Source organism: Melanostigma gelatinosum (assembly GCF_949748355.1).
Source record: "Melanostigma gelatinosum genome assembly, chromosome: 10".
In the NCBI taxonomy this organism is placed as follows: Eukaryota; Metazoa; Chordata; class Actinopteri; order Perciformes; family Zoarcidae; genus Melanostigma; species Melanostigma gelatinosum.
Window position 1 is genome coordinate 26949811 of NC_136643.1, and position 16946 is coordinate 26966756.

The 16946-nt window shown below is 42.9% G+C and overlaps 1 protein-coding gene across 1 annotated transcript in view; it reads right to left on the reverse strand.

The window, feature by feature from the left end:
* Positions 1 to 16946, reverse strand: part of ttn.2 (titin, tandem duplicate 2) — a 223407-nt gene that overhangs the window by 120879 nt on the left and 85582 nt on the right. Inside the window, exons 80-100 of the mRNA XM_079277290.1 lie at positions 16564 to 16818; positions 15965 to 16174; positions 15762 to 15839; positions 15635 to 15661; positions 14347 to 14403; positions 14123 to 14167; positions 13984 to 14031; positions 13096 to 13152; positions 12503 to 12574; positions 12172 to 12240; positions 11940 to 12020; positions 11748 to 11819; positions 10022 to 10819; positions 9531 to 9869; positions 9046 to 9147; positions 8439 to 8801; positions 6467 to 7651; positions 1346 to 1543; positions 536 to 607; positions 238 to 339; positions 39 to 134 (exon numbers count right to left, since the gene is read on the reverse strand). Of these exons, the coding sequence (XP_079133416.1) occupies positions 39 to 134; positions 238 to 339; positions 536 to 607; positions 1346 to 1543; positions 6467 to 7651; positions 8439 to 8801; positions 9046 to 9147; positions 9531 to 9869; positions 10022 to 10819; positions 11748 to 11819; positions 11940 to 12020; positions 12172 to 12240; positions 12503 to 12574; positions 13096 to 13152; positions 13984 to 14031; positions 14123 to 14167; positions 14347 to 14403; positions 15635 to 15661; positions 15762 to 15839; positions 15965 to 16174; positions 16564 to 16818 (4326 nt within the window). The remainder of the gene's footprint in view (positions 1 to 38; positions 135 to 237; positions 340 to 535; positions 608 to 1345; positions 1544 to 6466; positions 7652 to 8438; positions 8802 to 9045; positions 9148 to 9530; positions 9870 to 10021; positions 10820 to 11747; positions 11820 to 11939; positions 12021 to 12171; positions 12241 to 12502; positions 12575 to 13095; positions 13153 to 13983; positions 14032 to 14122; positions 14168 to 14346; positions 14404 to 15634; positions 15662 to 15761; positions 15840 to 15964; positions 16175 to 16563; positions 16819 to 16946) is intronic.

Here is a 16946-nt window from a genome sequence, read left to right on the forward strand (position 1 = left end):
AGAGGATGTTTCATTCTCAGTCCTTCAAATACTTCTACCTGTTTCAGGAGTTTTCCTTTTAACCACCACTGGTTTGTCTTCTTCCACCTTCTTGGTCGGCTCTTCGGCCTTTGCGACAGGCTTCGGCTTGGTCACTTCAAGCCGACAAAGAGGAAATCGAAGTATTTTGAAGTATCAGTAAAACACAAAACTCTTTTTAAGAATGCAGAAGAATTCTTTGAAGAATTATCAGGATACCTGGTTTTGCTTCTTCTTGTGGAGTCATTTTCTTCTCCAACTTCTTGGTTGTGTCAGTGACTTCAGGCTTTTTGGCAGCTTCTTGAACTTTTACTTTCATCCCTTCAAGTACAAGATACACAAGGACTTCAACAGACAGCTCTACACAAACACCACGTTCTAGATTGGAGAGCTTGACACCAAGTTTATATTGATATTCAACATTAATCACCACCAGGAGTCATGTTTGATCAAGACTGACGTTCTTTTACGAATGCCTTCACAGACATAAGACACATTGAAAAGAGAAGCTGAGTACCTTCTGGAGGAGCAGCTGGCTCTACCAGAGCTTCTTTGAGGTGTGGTGGAGACTCCTTGTCCTTCACAGGAACTTGGAAATGAAATGATATGACAATCAGAACCTCATTAAGACGGATGGGATGAGAACCGAACCATGCAAAGACAAAAACAAACGATGGAAACAAACACAAGTTGGAAGTTTAAAGATGGAAGAGGCTTGTCACCTCATCCGTGCATAACATTCTATCTGGATACACACAGGTACAGTGAAATATAACAGACACAACAAACAACAGCATTAGAAAGAGCGATGAGTAAACCCCAATATGAAGCTGTGGTGGTTTAAATATCAGGTGATAAGAAGCCAAGAGAGACCGTCTCAGTTGATGGCGTGGTGGTCCTTCACAGTGCCCAAACACAATGGGTGATATGACATGATGTTGTTGAAGAAAACCATCATATAACTTGTGAATCCAACTGTTGTTACAATCTTAACTTCCATGATTGCAGTAAACACGAGTGTTCCTCTTATGTCAAAATATCCAGAATCATTTGAGACGTAAAACCTCATATCACAAGTAAACAGTTAATATGTAACACATATTCTGGGACCAAACAACATTCTTGAGAAGAGATTAGGAGCAGACACAGGGGCGCCAATCAAACAACATTCTTGAGAAGAGATTAGGAGCAGACACAGGGGCGCCAATCAAACAACATTCTTGAGAAGAGATTAGGAGCAGACACGGGGCGCCAATCAAACAACGATGTTTGGTGCTCAGATCAAAAACACGTGCTCGGTGACACATAACAGATGTCCCTTCTATACCTCTGGAAGAGTCTTGAAGGGCGACACCTTCTGGTTCCAAAGACAAAACCCTGGTTTCTATGACGGACTGAAGCCCCTGAGCTTCTCCCTTCCTGCTGCTGATGGTTTCAGCCTCCTGAGGAGGGAAGGATCGGATGTCTGCTTTCAGACTGCGCTCCACTTGTGGTTCCTGTTTCCTGGTGGCAACTTGTTCGTATTCTGGAGAGTCCGTAGTCTTTATTTTGGTTTTACCTGTTACTGACGGTTCTCTGACTGTAGGCTTTAGATCAACATCTGATTTTGATTCTGTTGTTAAAGGTTTGTTTTTGTCAGAAACCTTCACTTCAACTGTCTCTTGATACATTTCATTGCTTTTCCTGGGTACAACTAACCGATCTCCTTTGATTTGTTGCTGTCCAGTGGCTTTTATCGCTTCTTTTTCTTGAACCTCTTTGATGATTTTGTCTTTTCCTAAAATGGTTTCTGTCTTAATTTCTTTGGATTTAACCAGTGTCAGTTGTCTTTCCAAAGCATCTTCCTCCAACAGCGATCTTTTAACTTTCATTTCTTCTACAGAAGAAACTTTGGCAGTGATTGTTTTTGGCCGTTCTTCTCCATCACTAAAGTCTTGTTCAGCTGACATTGTTTTAATTTGATCTGTTTTTGTGATTCTGTCTTTGAGAATTTCTCTTTTGGTACATTTTTCTGTCCTGTCATCTGCTATCAGTGATTCTCTGGATGTCACCTCAGATTTGCTTTTAATGTGTTCCATCTTTATTTGTGTTCCTTCAGTAAAACTAACTGTAGCGCTTTTATCTTTAAATGTGACTATCGTTGACTGGACTTCTCCTTCTGTAATCGTGTCAGTTTCATCACGTTCACGCAAAGTTTTTCTTAGAATCTCTGTTTGAGTATCTCCGATAACTTTGTCTGCAGTATCTTGGCCTCGCTGTAAAGCTTTAGCAGTGGACTCTGATAAGACTTTGGTTGTCTTCTCACCGAGTACTTCCACCTTTGACTTGCTTTCTACGACTTTAAATGCTTCAGCTTGATCCAGCTTCAGTCTGGATTTGTCTTTCTTTACATCCTCAGATTCGTACGCCTCTGTTTTCCTTGATGGATATTTTTCTGGAGCATCAGACTTTTCATATGTTACTTCAGGCTCAGTAGTGGATGAGGCTGTGATTTCAATTTGTCCTCGTCTTTTTAGTGTCTTCTTTCCAATGGGAGACACTTTTTCTCTTTTACTTTGAGCTGAGATTAATTTGGACCTGATTTCTCCTTCAACCTCTTTTTCTTTTCTCAAAGAAACGTCTTTGACCACATCATCAGCTGAGATCATCTGTTGTGGAATATTTGTTTGAACATCGTCATCTTTTATTGTTAGATGTTTTTTAGCTGCATCCTTCATCGCAGGTACCACTGAGCTCATTGTTCCAGCTTGTTCCTGTTGGACATTTGTGGCCTCTAAAGGTGTAACATTACCGTATTCTTCTGTAACTGTGACTGTCCTCGCCTGGACTTCTTTAACTGTAATCTCTTTAGATTGGGTTGACTTTGGCCTTTTATCCTTTTGAGCTTCATCTTTCTTAAGACAAACTGACGTATCACCTTTAACGGTTTCTTCAGGATCAGTTTGCCTCAACAGATACTCCTGTTCCTGTTTTGTGTTCTCGTCTTCAGTCAGAGGTGTTTGCTCTTTAATCAGGACAATTGTCTGCAATTCTTCCTCTATTTCATCTCCAGTCTTTGGTAACTTCTGTAATCTCTTTATCTTTTGTGTTTCTTCCTTCGAGTATCTTGCTTCAGACTTAGGAATTCCCTCCTTTCCTGTTTTTTGAGTATCTTGCTCCACCAAATGTTTTGTGTGTGGTACTTGTACCTCAACCTCAGACGCACCTGAGACTTTTCTTTTAATAAGCTGTTCAGCTATTTTTGGTGTCCCATCTTCAATAGGAGTCACTTTTACAATTTTATTCTCAACTGTGACCGACTGTGATTGGATTTGTTCGTCTGCAGCTTCTTTAGTTTTGCTTAACGTTTGTCGTCTCTCCTTCAGAGATATTGATTCTTTCTGGGAAATACTCTCTGACTCTTCAGTTTCCTTATTAACCGTTTTATTTTCACTTTCTTGGTTTTCTGCATGTTTTTTAGGAGCTACTTCCAGTTCTTCAGAAGTGTTTTCCATTAAAGGTTGAACTGAACGCGTTCTATCAATCAGTCCCTGCTTTGGTTTTGTTTCTTTGAGAGGAGTAACTTTAAAGGTTTTATCTTTAGCTCTGCTGACCTTTAGCTGGTCTTGTTCAACAAGAATTTCTTGAGGTCTCTGTTGTGGTTCTTGTGGAGATTCTGATTCACTCGCTAACGTTTCACGCTCTGTGACAAAGTCTTTAGTTTTTGCCTGTTTGTCAGATGTTCTATCTTTGAAGGGAGTCACTTGTTCAGTTTTATCCTCAACCAAGACGGACTTTGATTGGATTTGTTTGTCTGCAGCCTCTTTACCTTCAGCTAACCTTTGTTGTCTCTCCTTCAGGAATATTGATGTTTCAGAAGGTTTTTCCCCAAAGGAATTAATTTCCTCATCAGGAGGTTTTTCAGGAGCTACTTCCAGTTCTTCAGAAGTTTCCTCTGTGAAAGGTTGAACTGAAACCTTCCTTTCGATCTGTTCCGGTTTCCTTTCTTTGATAGAAGTAACTTTAAAGGTTTTATCTTTAACTCTGCTGACCTTTTGCTGGTCTTGTTCAACAAGAATCTCTTGAGGTTTAGCGAGTTTCTGTTGTGGTTCTTGTGGATATTCTGATTCAACAGTTTTGGCCTTTCTTACACGCTGCTTCTGTTCTTCAGTTTTAGAAACTTCAGGGATTTTGTCCTCAGCTTTGACGATCTTTGGCTGAACATTTGGAGAAAGTTTATCTCTTTGCCCGTCTGTCTTCGACTGAACTTCTTTGATTTTAATCTTATCAATTTTGTCTCGATTCTGTCTTGTTTCCTTCTGAGCTACTTTGTCTTTTAGTGGAATGTTTTCTGAGCTCTCATCCTCTGCTGGGATTTCAGCCGTTCTACTAGGTTTAATATTGATATCTGGCTCTGATGAAGTGGTGTCCATCACAGGATGAACTTGTTTCTGACTCGTCTCACTGGGAACAACTTTAGCAGTTTCTGAACCATCTCCTGCTTTCAGTGACTCTTTATGAGTTATTTTGATTATTGGAGAGATTGAGGACGTTCTTTCAGTTCGTTCTTGCTCTATTACTTTAATAAAAGTGTCTTCAACAGTTTCCTCCTGAATCTTTGACTGGACATTGTCAGAGTTACCTTTGATTGGTTTATGCTGTTTCTGCTTTTCCGGCTTTTCTTTCTCCTCAATTGAAAGCTTTTTAAATACTGTTTTCTTTCTTTTCTGCTCTTCCGTGGGAATAAATGCATCTGTAACTTTGTTAATTTCATCTCCTCTGACCTCTGACTGAACTTCAACTTCAGATTTCAGTGGAACTTCTTCTATTTGAGACGTTTCTGACAAAAAGGCTTCTTTTCCTTTTTTAGTTTTAGATGTTTGACGTTTACTTGTGACCCGTTTTAACTGAGCCTCTTTAAGCTCTTCGGTTTGGGCTAACATTGGCTCTTTTCTCTTGGGGGGATCTGGTTCTGTCAATGATTTAATAACAGGAGTAGTTGATGCTTTTCTTTCAGTCTGTTCAGCTTTAGGAACTATGTGTTGTTGATCATCAGTTGTTACCATCTCTGTCAGGTCTTTGGTTTCTTTTAACATTTGTTCCCTTTCTTTAAAATGAAGATCGTCTTCCCCTTTAACAACTCTGTCTTTCCTACCGGAGTCCTGTGCCTTAGTGGTTTCTAGTTCTGGGGTATAATGGTCTACCGTTGCTTTTGGTGGTCCCTCTTGCTCAGAGCTCACAGAGGACTGTATCGCAGCTTGCTCTGGTCTTGGTTGTGTCTTTTCTTTTGGTTTGTCTTTAACAACAGCTTTGACTCGGTCCTCATCTTCTGTCTGAGCAACATCTTTCTTTTCAGATAAGATTCCAGCTTTTTTAAGGGTTTCTCTATCCGCCAGTGATTCTGGGTGTTTGACCTCTATCGCAGGAGAAACTGAGTCTCTGTCGGGTTTCACCTCAGTAGTTCCTTCCATCGGACTGACTTTGACCAGCTTGTCTTTAAGTTGAACTACTTTGGACAAAACTATTTTAGTGTCATCTTCTAGTCCCTGAGCGATAACACCTTCCTGCTGTGGTTCTATCACCTGTTTTTCATCACAAACAGCTTTGACTGAACTTTCTGGACTCTTACATTTTCTGTCTTTGCTTTGAGAAGCTTCTTTATGTTCTTTAATATCTTTTTCAATGTCTTTTATTTCTACGCTCGATGTTGGAGAATCAGTTTTTTTGACAGAAATCTCTTCTTGTTCGCTAGGTTCATCCTGAACTGCCACAGTTTCTTTCCTCTTAGATTCATTTCCAGTCATGATGATCTTTTCTTTTGTTTTCAGACCCTTTGTCTTTAAACCATCAGTAACAGTTAAATCTCCACTTATGTCAGACTCGTCATCAGGTTCTATCAGCACACTTAAAATCCCTTCTTGCTGCAAAGATTTAGATTTAATTTCTTCTTCTTCGTGATAAATTTCAGCCTCAAACTCTTCTCTTCCCTCTGCAGACGAAGCTCCGTCTCTCTTCTCGGCCTCTAAAATACCGGTGGTGGTCGCTTGAGGATGGAGGATTTTAAGAGGTGTGAAGAGAAAGCACCATGTAGCGGTGCCAACAGATTAGGGAGAAAACAACAACAACAACACAGACACAAACAAGTTAAACCAGCCAGACAAACACCAATAATAAGAAAGAGGAAGCAGCTGAAAGAGTGCTGTCGTTGTACCTCTCTCTGCTCCTTTTCCTTCTATCTCCACTTTCTCAGCAGACGAAGCAGCAACAATCGTCTCGGCCTCGACTTCTGGTTCTTTAATGAACAATAAGGTTTTGTTTAACGCAAGATACTAACGTGTAAGAGGAAGAAAGACTTACAACCACAAAGGTATAAAAAAGAACACCTTTAAAGCACAGAACATGAAGAGACGTTTACGAATGAGAAAGTTAAAGATGGAAATGATCAAGATGTTAGAATTTCTCTGTGTACCTCTGGAAGCAGCTGGAGGGGAACTCCTTCTCTTCTCTGGTTCAGAGGTTTTCCTCTGAACCTCCATTAAAAGACCAGTTTCCTCTGTTTGAGGGATGTCTTTGGATTGTTCTTTCTTCTGCTTTTCTGCTTCAGTTCTTGCAGCAACAAAGTGAGACTCCGCCTCCTGTTTGGTCCTGTTTGGCCTCTGGAGCTGGATGTTTGTTCTGACTGACTCTTCTTTAGATTTTGGTTTTTTAGTTATCTCATCAGACTTTAACTTCTTCTCCTGTTTCTTTACCGGCACTTTTTCTGGCGCACTAGTCTCATCTCTTTTGGAGTCAGGAACGACTGCTGGTTTAACTATGGTTTCCTCTTTTCTACTAGTTTTCTCTTCCACCGTTTTCACCTGAATGGAAGCAACTTGTGTCGGTTTGTCCTGAACTGTGACTTCTGTCTGCTGGATGGTAATAGTCTCAGTTCTACTGTATTCATCTGAAACGTCGTGATCGACTGATTCCTGTTTGGAGACTTCTATCAAAACCTTTCCTTCAGTTTCTTTTCCTCTGATAATAACTGCTTCACTTTTCTCTGCCTCCGTCACTGACGGGACCTTTTCTGCTTCTGACTCTATTTCTTTGGTTGTAGTTTTCCTGACTTCCTGTCGTCTCACTCGTCTCTCTTTGCTTTCTGTTTCGATGGTGATCTCTCCTGTCTTTGTGACTGTAACACCGGAGCTCTCGTCCTGCAGCTGTCTGACTGAACCGCCGTCTTTCCTCTCTGTAACTTCTGTTGGCGACTCGATGGTGCTGATAGAAATCCTGTCTTCCCTCGTTTCTCTCGTTTTGTCTCTGTCCAATTCAGTTTGCTGGACTACAACAACAGTTTCTTGAGTTTTCTCGTGTTTGGTCGACCTGCTTTCTTTCTTCTTTGAAGAGTCAGTAACAGAAATCTCAGCTCTCAGCTCAGACTTTTGATCTGTGGCCTTTTCCATTGAACTAAAGAAGAACTCTTTCTCCGATAACGACGGCATCGTCTCACTCGGACGAGCCGCCTCGTCCTCGTACGACACCTCGGCATGTTCCTCCACCACCTCCCCGTGTTCCCACGCCTCCTCCGTGGGCGACACTTTCTCCGTCACGTAAAAGACTTCCTGAATCTTCTGAGCTCCTCTCCTTCGCTCGATCTTAACGAGACTCGTGGTTCCTTTTAGAGTTGAAGAAGAGGCGTCATTCGGCGGCGCCAAGAGGTGACGGACAAAACACAAAGACAAGCATTAGTGTTAGAAGAGACGACACAGAGATTAGTAAACGGTGATAATCCACCTGCCGAGTGTTAAAGACTAAGAAGTGGTGAAAGCACTCCGTCATGATCTCAGACGGTCGCTACCTTTTTCTGGAGGAGAAACCTCTGACCGAAGAATCTTCTCAATCTTCTTACTTTCTATTTCTTTTAAAGAACAAATCCGTTTTTTTAATCCACGATGAAGCGTCGGATCAGAGAAGAGGGTTTTAAAAAAGAGGAGAATTTAGACATTTAACAAACAAACATGGAGAAATAACCAGCAAATATGAAATGACACAGCGAGAAGTCAGACGTCAAAGAGGGAAGTAAGAAGACGAGGCACCAGTTCAGTTTGACTTCAGCTTGAAAACTCTTCAAAAAACTGTTGGTTGTTCGTTGCAGAAGTACAGAATTTACTAATCTGACACATCGTGACTAACACATTGGAGACAGTTTTCTGACTAAATAATTACATTTAAATGATTTCTGCTGCATCATTGATCAGTTTACCTTTAATTTATCAAACTCCTTTTATCATTTACAGTTTGCACATTGAACGAAAAGCAACCGTTCATTTTTCTGAGTGCGTTTAGAAGTGCTGCCATAAAGTAACAGTACGTGTAACTGTAAGTTTATCTGAACTGCTGCTGACATGCACAAAGACAAATAAAGAGATGAGATCTGCCTCGCTGTAGACCTCGTTCTGTACCTTCAGGAAGACTTTCTTCTACCTCCTCAGGTTTATCTTCAGGTTTGGGTTTAGCTTTCGGTATCTTCTCCGGTGTTTTATCTACAGAGATCCTCTCTGGTTGTTTCTTAGACACCAGGTCAGGTTTCACCTCCTCAGGAGGAAACCTCTCCAGTACCTTCTCCTCAGGTACCCTCTTTGGATACCCTCTTTCCTCGACTTTCCTCTCAGGTGTCATCACCTTCTCTGGGACCCTCTCGGGGGTCTTTCCTGCACCTGGAGGCCGTCTCTCAGGTACTGGTTCAGGTATTTTAGCAGGTTCGGTCTCCTCAAGCACCTTCTGAGGTACTTGTTCAGGTACGAGTTTAGGTTTGGGCTTCAGAGCTTTAAGAGGGTTAGACACAAACACATGACTCAAGACATGAAGAAGTGAAAGCTGTGCTGTCGCACATTAAAGAGACATTAAACAAAGCAGTTACTCAAAGAATGAAAGATCATTATATTCAATATATGCTATATTTAGTAAGTAAATAATATCATTTAGAGGCCTCGGGGTAATTTGAGTAACAAGACAAACAAAACAAAGTGTGAGCTTGTGACTGAAGCTCCATCAGGACCATTAAAGTACCTTTCTCGGTCGGCCTCAGCTCTTCTTTGGGAGGAACAACAGCAGCAGCTTCTGGTTTCTTGGATGCTTTTGGAGGCTCGGGTAGTTTTTCCTCCACAGGAACTTTAAAGAGCACCATTCACAGACATTAGAAGCTTTTCAAAAGAACTGAAGAGTGTTGTTAGAGGTGGACAAACACACGCACTCTATCAAGTGCACGACAAGAGAAACTCTACTAAACCGGACAAACAGGACGTGCAGCCCCATCGAATCATCACAGGAACTAAAGTTAGACGTTAAAAAACACAAACCAACCAAGTCAAAGAGAGTCGAAGATGAATGGAAGAGTTTGGGTTTCAGTGTGACGGGTTATGGTGAAGATGAAGGATCAGGATCAATAAACACTCATGTAAAACCACTCAAGATGATAATGAAGATGTTAAAGTTGGGAGTTAAGAACATTAAGAAAAACCCTGGAGCCGCATCTCAATCAGAGGCATTTATACCTTTCTTAAGAGGTTCCTTTGGTGCAGGCTTCGGTTCTGGTCTGGTCTTTGGAGCTTCTGGTTTTGGCACTCTCACTTCAGGTTCAGCTTTTTTCACTGCAAGTTCTGGTTTGGGGACCACTGCAGGTTCTGGTTTGGGGACCACTGCAGGTTCTGGTTTTTTAACTGGAGGTTCTGGTTTGGTGGCAGCAGGTTCTGGCTTCACTACAAGAGGCTCAGGCTTACGGACTTCTGGTTTTGGTTTTTCTGGTTTTGCTTTTGGAGCCTCTGGTTCTGGCTTTTTCACTGCCGGTTCAGACTGGATCTTTGGCGGCTCTAGTTTTGGAGCCTCTTCAGGGACTTAAAGTAACATTTAGTTTAGAGATGAGCAAAGACAATCGGGACACAGAAAGTAAAAGATTCGCTTCCACACTTGAAGCTGAAAAAAACCCGGTTCAGACAGAATCAAGTCTTTAACATCAACACACAGAAACAAACAAAGCAGGAAATACCTTTGGATGGAGGCGTTACGGGCTTCTTTACCGGCACCGGCTTAGCTTCAGGCTCTACCTTCAGTTTGGCTTCGGGTTCTGCTTTTGGCGCTGGTGTGGGCTTTGGTTTGGGTTCAGGTTCTGCTTTTGGCGCTGGTGTGGGCTTCGGTTTGGGTTCAGGTTCTGCTTTTGGCGCTGGTGTGGGCTTCAGTTTGGCTTCGGGTTCTGCTTTTGGCGCTGGTGTGGGCTTTGGTTTGGGTTCAGGTTCTGCTTTTGGCGCTGGTGTGGGCTTCGGTTTGGGTTCAGGTTCTGCTTTTGGCGCTGGTGTGGGCTTTGGTTTGGGTTCAGGTTCTGCTTTTGGCGCTGGTGTGGGCTTCAGTTTGGCTTCGGGTTCTGCTTTTGGAGCTGGTGTGGTCTTCGGTTTGGGTTCAGGTTCTGCTTTTGGAGCCGGTGTGGGCTTCGGTTTGGGTTCAGGTTCTGCTTTTGGCGCTGGTGTGGGCTTCAGTTTGGGTTCAGGTTCTGCTTTTGGCGCTGGTGTGGGCTTCGGTTTGGCTTCAGGCTCTACCTTCAGTTTGGCTTCAGGTTCTGCTTTCGGAGCCGGTGTGGGCTTTGGTTTGGCTTCAGGCTCTACCTTCAGTTTGGCTTCAGGTTCTGCTTTTGGCGCTGGTGTGGGCTTTGGTTTGGCTTCAGGCTCTACCTTCAGTTTGGCTTCGGGTTCTGCTTTCGGAGCTGGTGTGGGCTTCGGTTTGGGTTCAGGCTCAGGCTTAACTGCAGGCACCACTTTTTTGGGCACAGCTGGTACCTGAGGCTTGGGCTCATCTTCAGGTAGGTAACACAGACATTAGCTAATTAGCATGAAGTCGTGGTATTATTTTATAATTTAATAATTTTTCTTAAATGCACCACATATATTATAATTTATGAAAATATTTTTCCCATTATTTTATTTTCTCATTGCACAGCTACTGTCTTCCTCAGTTGCTCTCAGATCTCACCTCTATGTGTGTCTGAGCCAGAGGTCTGCAGACTCGGCTCTGTGCAGTGCAGGTTAAAGTACATGGGGACGATGTTGTTGATTGTCATCGTGTTCAACCAATCAGATCTTTAGTTTGACATGTTGGGCGTATTCTTTGACTTGTCAGCTGCCGCTAGCCGCCTATAATGACGTCAGCATTACGTGCAGCTCAGTGTTCATCTGTAGCTTTCCCGCGAGGTGCAGAGTGCTGTGATTGGTCAGTGGGCGAGCACGTGACTATCACGAAATGTAACAGCCCAGCTGAGGCTGATGGGTAATTCAGGTCAACCAATCAAAATGCATTGTGAGTGAGTTGAGCTGCACCATGACAGAGAGTGCTGAGAGGAGGAAAGATACTGCAGAGCGGTGCCATTCAAGTTGTGAAAGTAAAATCCTGATAATCTCTTTGGGTCGCGGCTTGTCATTAAGAAATGACGGTGGATCCCACAGCCAGACCAGCTGAGAACACTATATTTTCCTGAATTTAGGCTTTTGCATTCTCTAAATGCTCGAGCGTTATTCAAACGACTCGTACCGAACAGTTTAATACGGAGACGTACATAGTTACAGCCTTAAACATGAGCTGTGGCGCCACAATGTGGTTATAAGGTGGTATTTCAGCTGCAGCACAGTGAAGGCGCAGGTATGAAATGCATGGCTGCCACTGGTAAAGACAGACATTAAGTGGTGAGAAGCTACTAATGATAAGATCTCACACTAACTATAAAGTACCTTTCTTTGGCACTCCGGGCTTCTCGGCAGGTGGCGGGGGGGCAGCGGCAGGTTTCTTTACCTCCTCTGGTTCTTTTAAGATACATTCAAAACACAAGATTAACCACACAGTCCCAGAGGACCAGAGCTGAATGTGAGCCTCATCGAGACAGAGCCATCAGCAAAGAGAGATGCTTGAAATCAGACATCTACCTTTTGGAGCAGGAACTTTGTTCTTCTCTGGGACTAAAACTGCAGGAACCTTTTCCTCCACCGGCTTTCTGGACTCCAGTGCTTCAAAATGTCAGTAAAAATGAAGTGAGATCTCACAACATGAAAAACAATAACAGAGGCTCAAACAGACACATTACATTCAACTATTGTAAAAGTGTAAAAACCCGAATGGATTGCTAAACCGGTACATGCCGACATCAGAGGAAAGTACCTTTTGGTGCCGAGGGCTCCTTCACACCTGCTGTCAGCTTCTCTTCAGGCTTCTTCACGGCTTTGGGAACTTAAAGAGACACCGATGGTTTTAGCAACACAAGAGCGATGCTGAGCATTTTCAGGTGAAGCAGAGAAGATCAGCAGAAGATAAGAAGACAGAAAAAGCAACTAGAGTAGATCATGTAAAGAGTCTATCTGCAGCAGGTAAGAGAGGAAAGGAATGAAAACACAAAGCTGATGAAACAAAAGAGTCAAAGATTTTAGTCGCGGAGGACGGACGAGTTAAGAGAGGCTGCGCTGCAACAGGAAGACGTTCGGGTGTTTGGTACCTTTTGTTGGGATTTCCTCTCTCATTTCAACTTTCTTGGTCTCCACCGTCTCCTCAAAGGCAGCTCTGGCAGCTGAGGGAGGAAAGAAAACACAGAAACATCCAGAATCACCATCGCGGTCCAAAAAACAGCAACTGTCTGAAGGAAAACAACCTTTTCTCACTTAAAAGGCTGATTACTGCTCGTAATGAAGTCCAGTAATTGTATTCAAATTGTTGAATCAATCTGTATGAAAGCTTGTGTTATGTTACAATCAGAAAGCTGATACAATGTGTTGCTTTATATAACAAACTGTTCAAAGTGTAGACTCCTCACTTCAACTGCACATGGTCACCAGTAGGAAGCTCAATGCAAAGCAATGTCATTGCTGATGCTCTACATTCATGCATTTGGAGGAAGAAATGAAAACGATTTAAAGAGGTTCAAATGGTTTAAAGAGCAGAAGCCATGAAATGAACCAGATCGACTTCAGATCGACGTTGAGGAACCAAGAAAAGGGTTTAATGTCAAAGTAGAGACAGAAGAGGAGGATCATGAGACAAACGAAGACGAGAGCACACACACTAGCTTCCTGTGTTGCTGAGGTGCGTTACCTTTGGCTGTGGCCTGCTGCTGTGTCACTGTCGCTTCTGTCCACCTCTCAAACTCCTCTGAAGGTGTGAAAGCACAAAGTGACAGAAGACAACAAACGTGAGACGGTCTGTGCTCAGAGAACCGAAACTTCACTCAGAAATGAGCTGACTGAAACTACAATGCTTTCAAAAACACTCACTTCCTGATTTCATAAATAGATTAATAAACTGGCCCCGAAAGCACAGGTCAGGGGGCCAAAGGGGCAACAAAGCTTCTGTTAACATAACTGGTTGAAAGGTCAAAAAGAAACACAAGACAACGACAAAGAGACAAAGAGACTCAACACGACCACAAAGACACAGAACAGCAGAATAAAGCCAACGTTTTACCTTCAGATCAAACTAACTGAACTCAGATCAACACTGTTCACTGAAGACATGATTGTGATGAAGAGATGGGATGGAAGTTAAGAGTGAAGGAGTGAACAAACAAACAAAGAAGATGTGACAAAGACTTTGATAATAACTCTGAGATCAGACGACACAGTGATGCTTGTGATGATCAGAGGCAGATTTGGATCAATTTAGATCCTCAGATGCTTATTGAGCGCAAATGAACCCGTATATTACTCCTTCATTATTATTATAAGTATTAACCGCTTATGATATCTAACTTTGTCAGATGAATCCAAACTGCAGTATTAGTCATTAACATGTCATTTTAAAATGTCTACAAGAATATTTAGATAAAGATGTAAAAGCACATTGACAGAATCCTTATTGTTCTATTCTTGTGATGTGCAAAATGAAGGAACATAGAAACATATTAGGACTATATATTTCCATCAAATGATCCCAGATCTGCTCAGATGGTTTGATGGAGTGAAAAGATGAAGTAACATGTTGTACCTCTCTGTTCCACCTCTTCTTCATAGTGATATGAATATTCAGCTGATTCTTCAGAAAACAAAGAACAGAACATTCTGTGGATTAGTTTGACTATCAGTGAGTGATAACGATTGTAAAAAGGTGAATTCACAGTAAATACCTCGATGTTCAATCTCTTCCTCATATTGATAGAATTCAGCAGATTCTTGAAAAAACAAAAACACATTTTGGTTTCATTACGATGTTAGATTTGGTTAAAAGGTTTCATTTATTTATTTGCTGTCTTTAAATGTGAGAGTTTAGCCAAAGATCCATAAAGATGTACACAAAGAGTAAAGCAGTGACTTCTTGTACAAATCAACTTTCTGATGATTCCAGTCTTACCTTGAATTGCCACTGATGAAGGCACTTCAGGCCTCTGAACTGAGGAGTCTGGGACATCTACAGGACATGGAATATGGTTCATACCAGAACTTTACTTTCAAGAAACTATAATAATGCAACCATGATCTCAGAAAAACAGGACTGCATGTAGTCTTAGCCCACAATAACTGGACATTTTGAGAATTCCTCTAGTTACACAGCCTTTGTCAGACTTGTTACAAGGTGTAAGATAAATGTCCCACATCCTATGTTCCCATTATCTTATGTTCCCAGGATCCTGTTACTGAGGTCCTGTGTTCCCATTATCTTATGTTCCCAGGATCCTGTTACTGAGGTCCTGTGTTCCCATTATCTTATGTTCCCAGGATCCTGTTACTGAGGTCCTGTGTTCCCATTATCTTATGTCCCCAGGATCTTGTTACTGAGGTCCTATGTTCCCAGGATCCTGTTACTGAGGTCCTGTGTTCCCATTATCTTATGTTCCCAGGATCCTGTTACTGAGGTCCTGTGTTCCCATTATCTTATGTTCCCAGGATCCTGTTACTGAGGTCCTGTGTTCCCATTATCTTATGTTCCCAGGATCCTGTTACTGAGGTCCTGTGTTCCCATTATCTTATGTTCCCAGGATCCTGTTACTGAGGTCCTGTGTTCCCATTATCTTATGTCCCCAGGATCCTGTTACTGAGGTCCTGTGTTCCCATTATCTTATGTTCCCAGGATCCTGTTACTGAGGTCCTGTGTTCCCATTATCTTATGTTCCCAGGATCCTGTTACTGAGGTCCTGTGTTCCCATTATCTTATGTCCCCAGGATCTTGTTACTGAGGTCCTATGTTCCCAGGATCCTGTTACTGAGATCCTGTGTTCCCAGGATCCTGTTACTGAGGTCCTGTGTTCCCAGGATCCTGTTACTGAGGTCCTGTGTTCCCAGGATCCTGTTACTGAGGTCCTGTGTTCCCAGGATCCTGTTACTGAGGTCCTGTGTTCCCATTATCTTATGTCCCCAGGATCTTGTTACTGAGGTCCTGTGTTCCCATTATCTTATGTCCCCAGGATCTTGTTACTGAGGTCCTGTGTTCCCATTATCTTATGTTCCCAGGATCCTGTTACTGAGATCCTGTGTTCCCAGGATCCTGTTACTGAGGTCCTGTGTTCCCAGGATCCTGTTACTGAGGTCCTAAGCTAGGCTAAACATGTCTGCAGAGATGAAGCTGATGAAGACGGAGAACAAGAGGATTTCACTAAAATGTCCCTGATAGATTAAAGTTGTCGAGAAAATGAAATACTTACCGAAGGGCACCATTGCCAATTCAATTTCTGTGAAAAAAGGGGGGAAGAGTGAAGAAGGTGTGAAACACGAACACAGACAGAAGCTGAACAGAAACATAAGAAGATGGCGTCTGACTGGAAACTGTACCTTTGCCAGACAAATAAAGCTCAGCTGTGCTCTTAGCCTCTCCTCTGGGCTCCAACCTCACAATCACTGAGTACACGCCTACACGGGATTATCAATGAAGACGTTTAACACATGAGGACAATGTGGGGGAAGAAGAAAAAATTAAAATCTGCAGGTCTTTGTGCCGGGCCCTTTGAGGGGCCTCCACGTGGCTCTCTACACACCTTCGTCTTCCACGGACACGTTTCGGATGACCATGAAATGTCTTCGGCCCTCGCTCGTGAAGTTGTACTTGGGGCTCTCTCTCAGCTCCCAGGTGTCTTTGTACCACGAAACGATGGCGTTGTCGAAGGACACCTCGCACTCGAAGCTGGCTGACTGGCGCTCGTTGACTTCGATGTTGTGGATGCGTTTGGTGAAATGAATTTGTTCGGCTAAAACAGATAGACGTGAATGGGTAAGACGGCATCACAGCTGGGAATGTATGAGAATAGTTTGTTTTAATGGACACAACATCCACACGGTTAGAGGCGATGATGGGACGGTTATTAGCACTGCTTGATGGTGGGGGAGGGGCGGTGGATTTGAGTCGAGACAAACGTAAGAAGACAACGAATAAGATGATGGGTGAGCAAGATAATCCAGAAGAGGAGAGGCATGAAGAGGGTTAAAGACAGAGGAGCACAAATCCCAGAAGAAAGAGAGTCAAAAAGAGGCGCTGAATCCAAATGCTCCATCGTTAGTCTCAGCCTGATGAGTCCAAAAGAGGTTAGTAACACGGAGAACATCCACCACGTCTAGAAGGTCGTTCCCGGGTACAAACCTTCCACCCAGAGGTCTGCAGAGGACTCCAGGTTGTGGTACCTGCAGGTGTATCTGCCCTGGTCTTCAGTCCTCAGGTCTCTGATCAGAAGCTTCTGAACCTTGTGTTTCACCTCTGACGAGTACCTGCCCTTCATCTCTAACCGATGGCCGTTTTTAAACCACTGACTCTCTACGTTCGGGACGGACAACTGACAAGACAGAGAGCACGGCTGGCCTTCCTTACCCGATGTGTCCTGCAGATGTTTCTCCACCTCTGGAAGACAAAGAAGGACATGGAGCGACCGTTAGGTTTACAAGTGCTGACATCTTCATCTCCTCCATGCTTTCGATAAAGATGCAATACTTAACATTTCTTTTCGATGTGATCAAACACAGAAGATG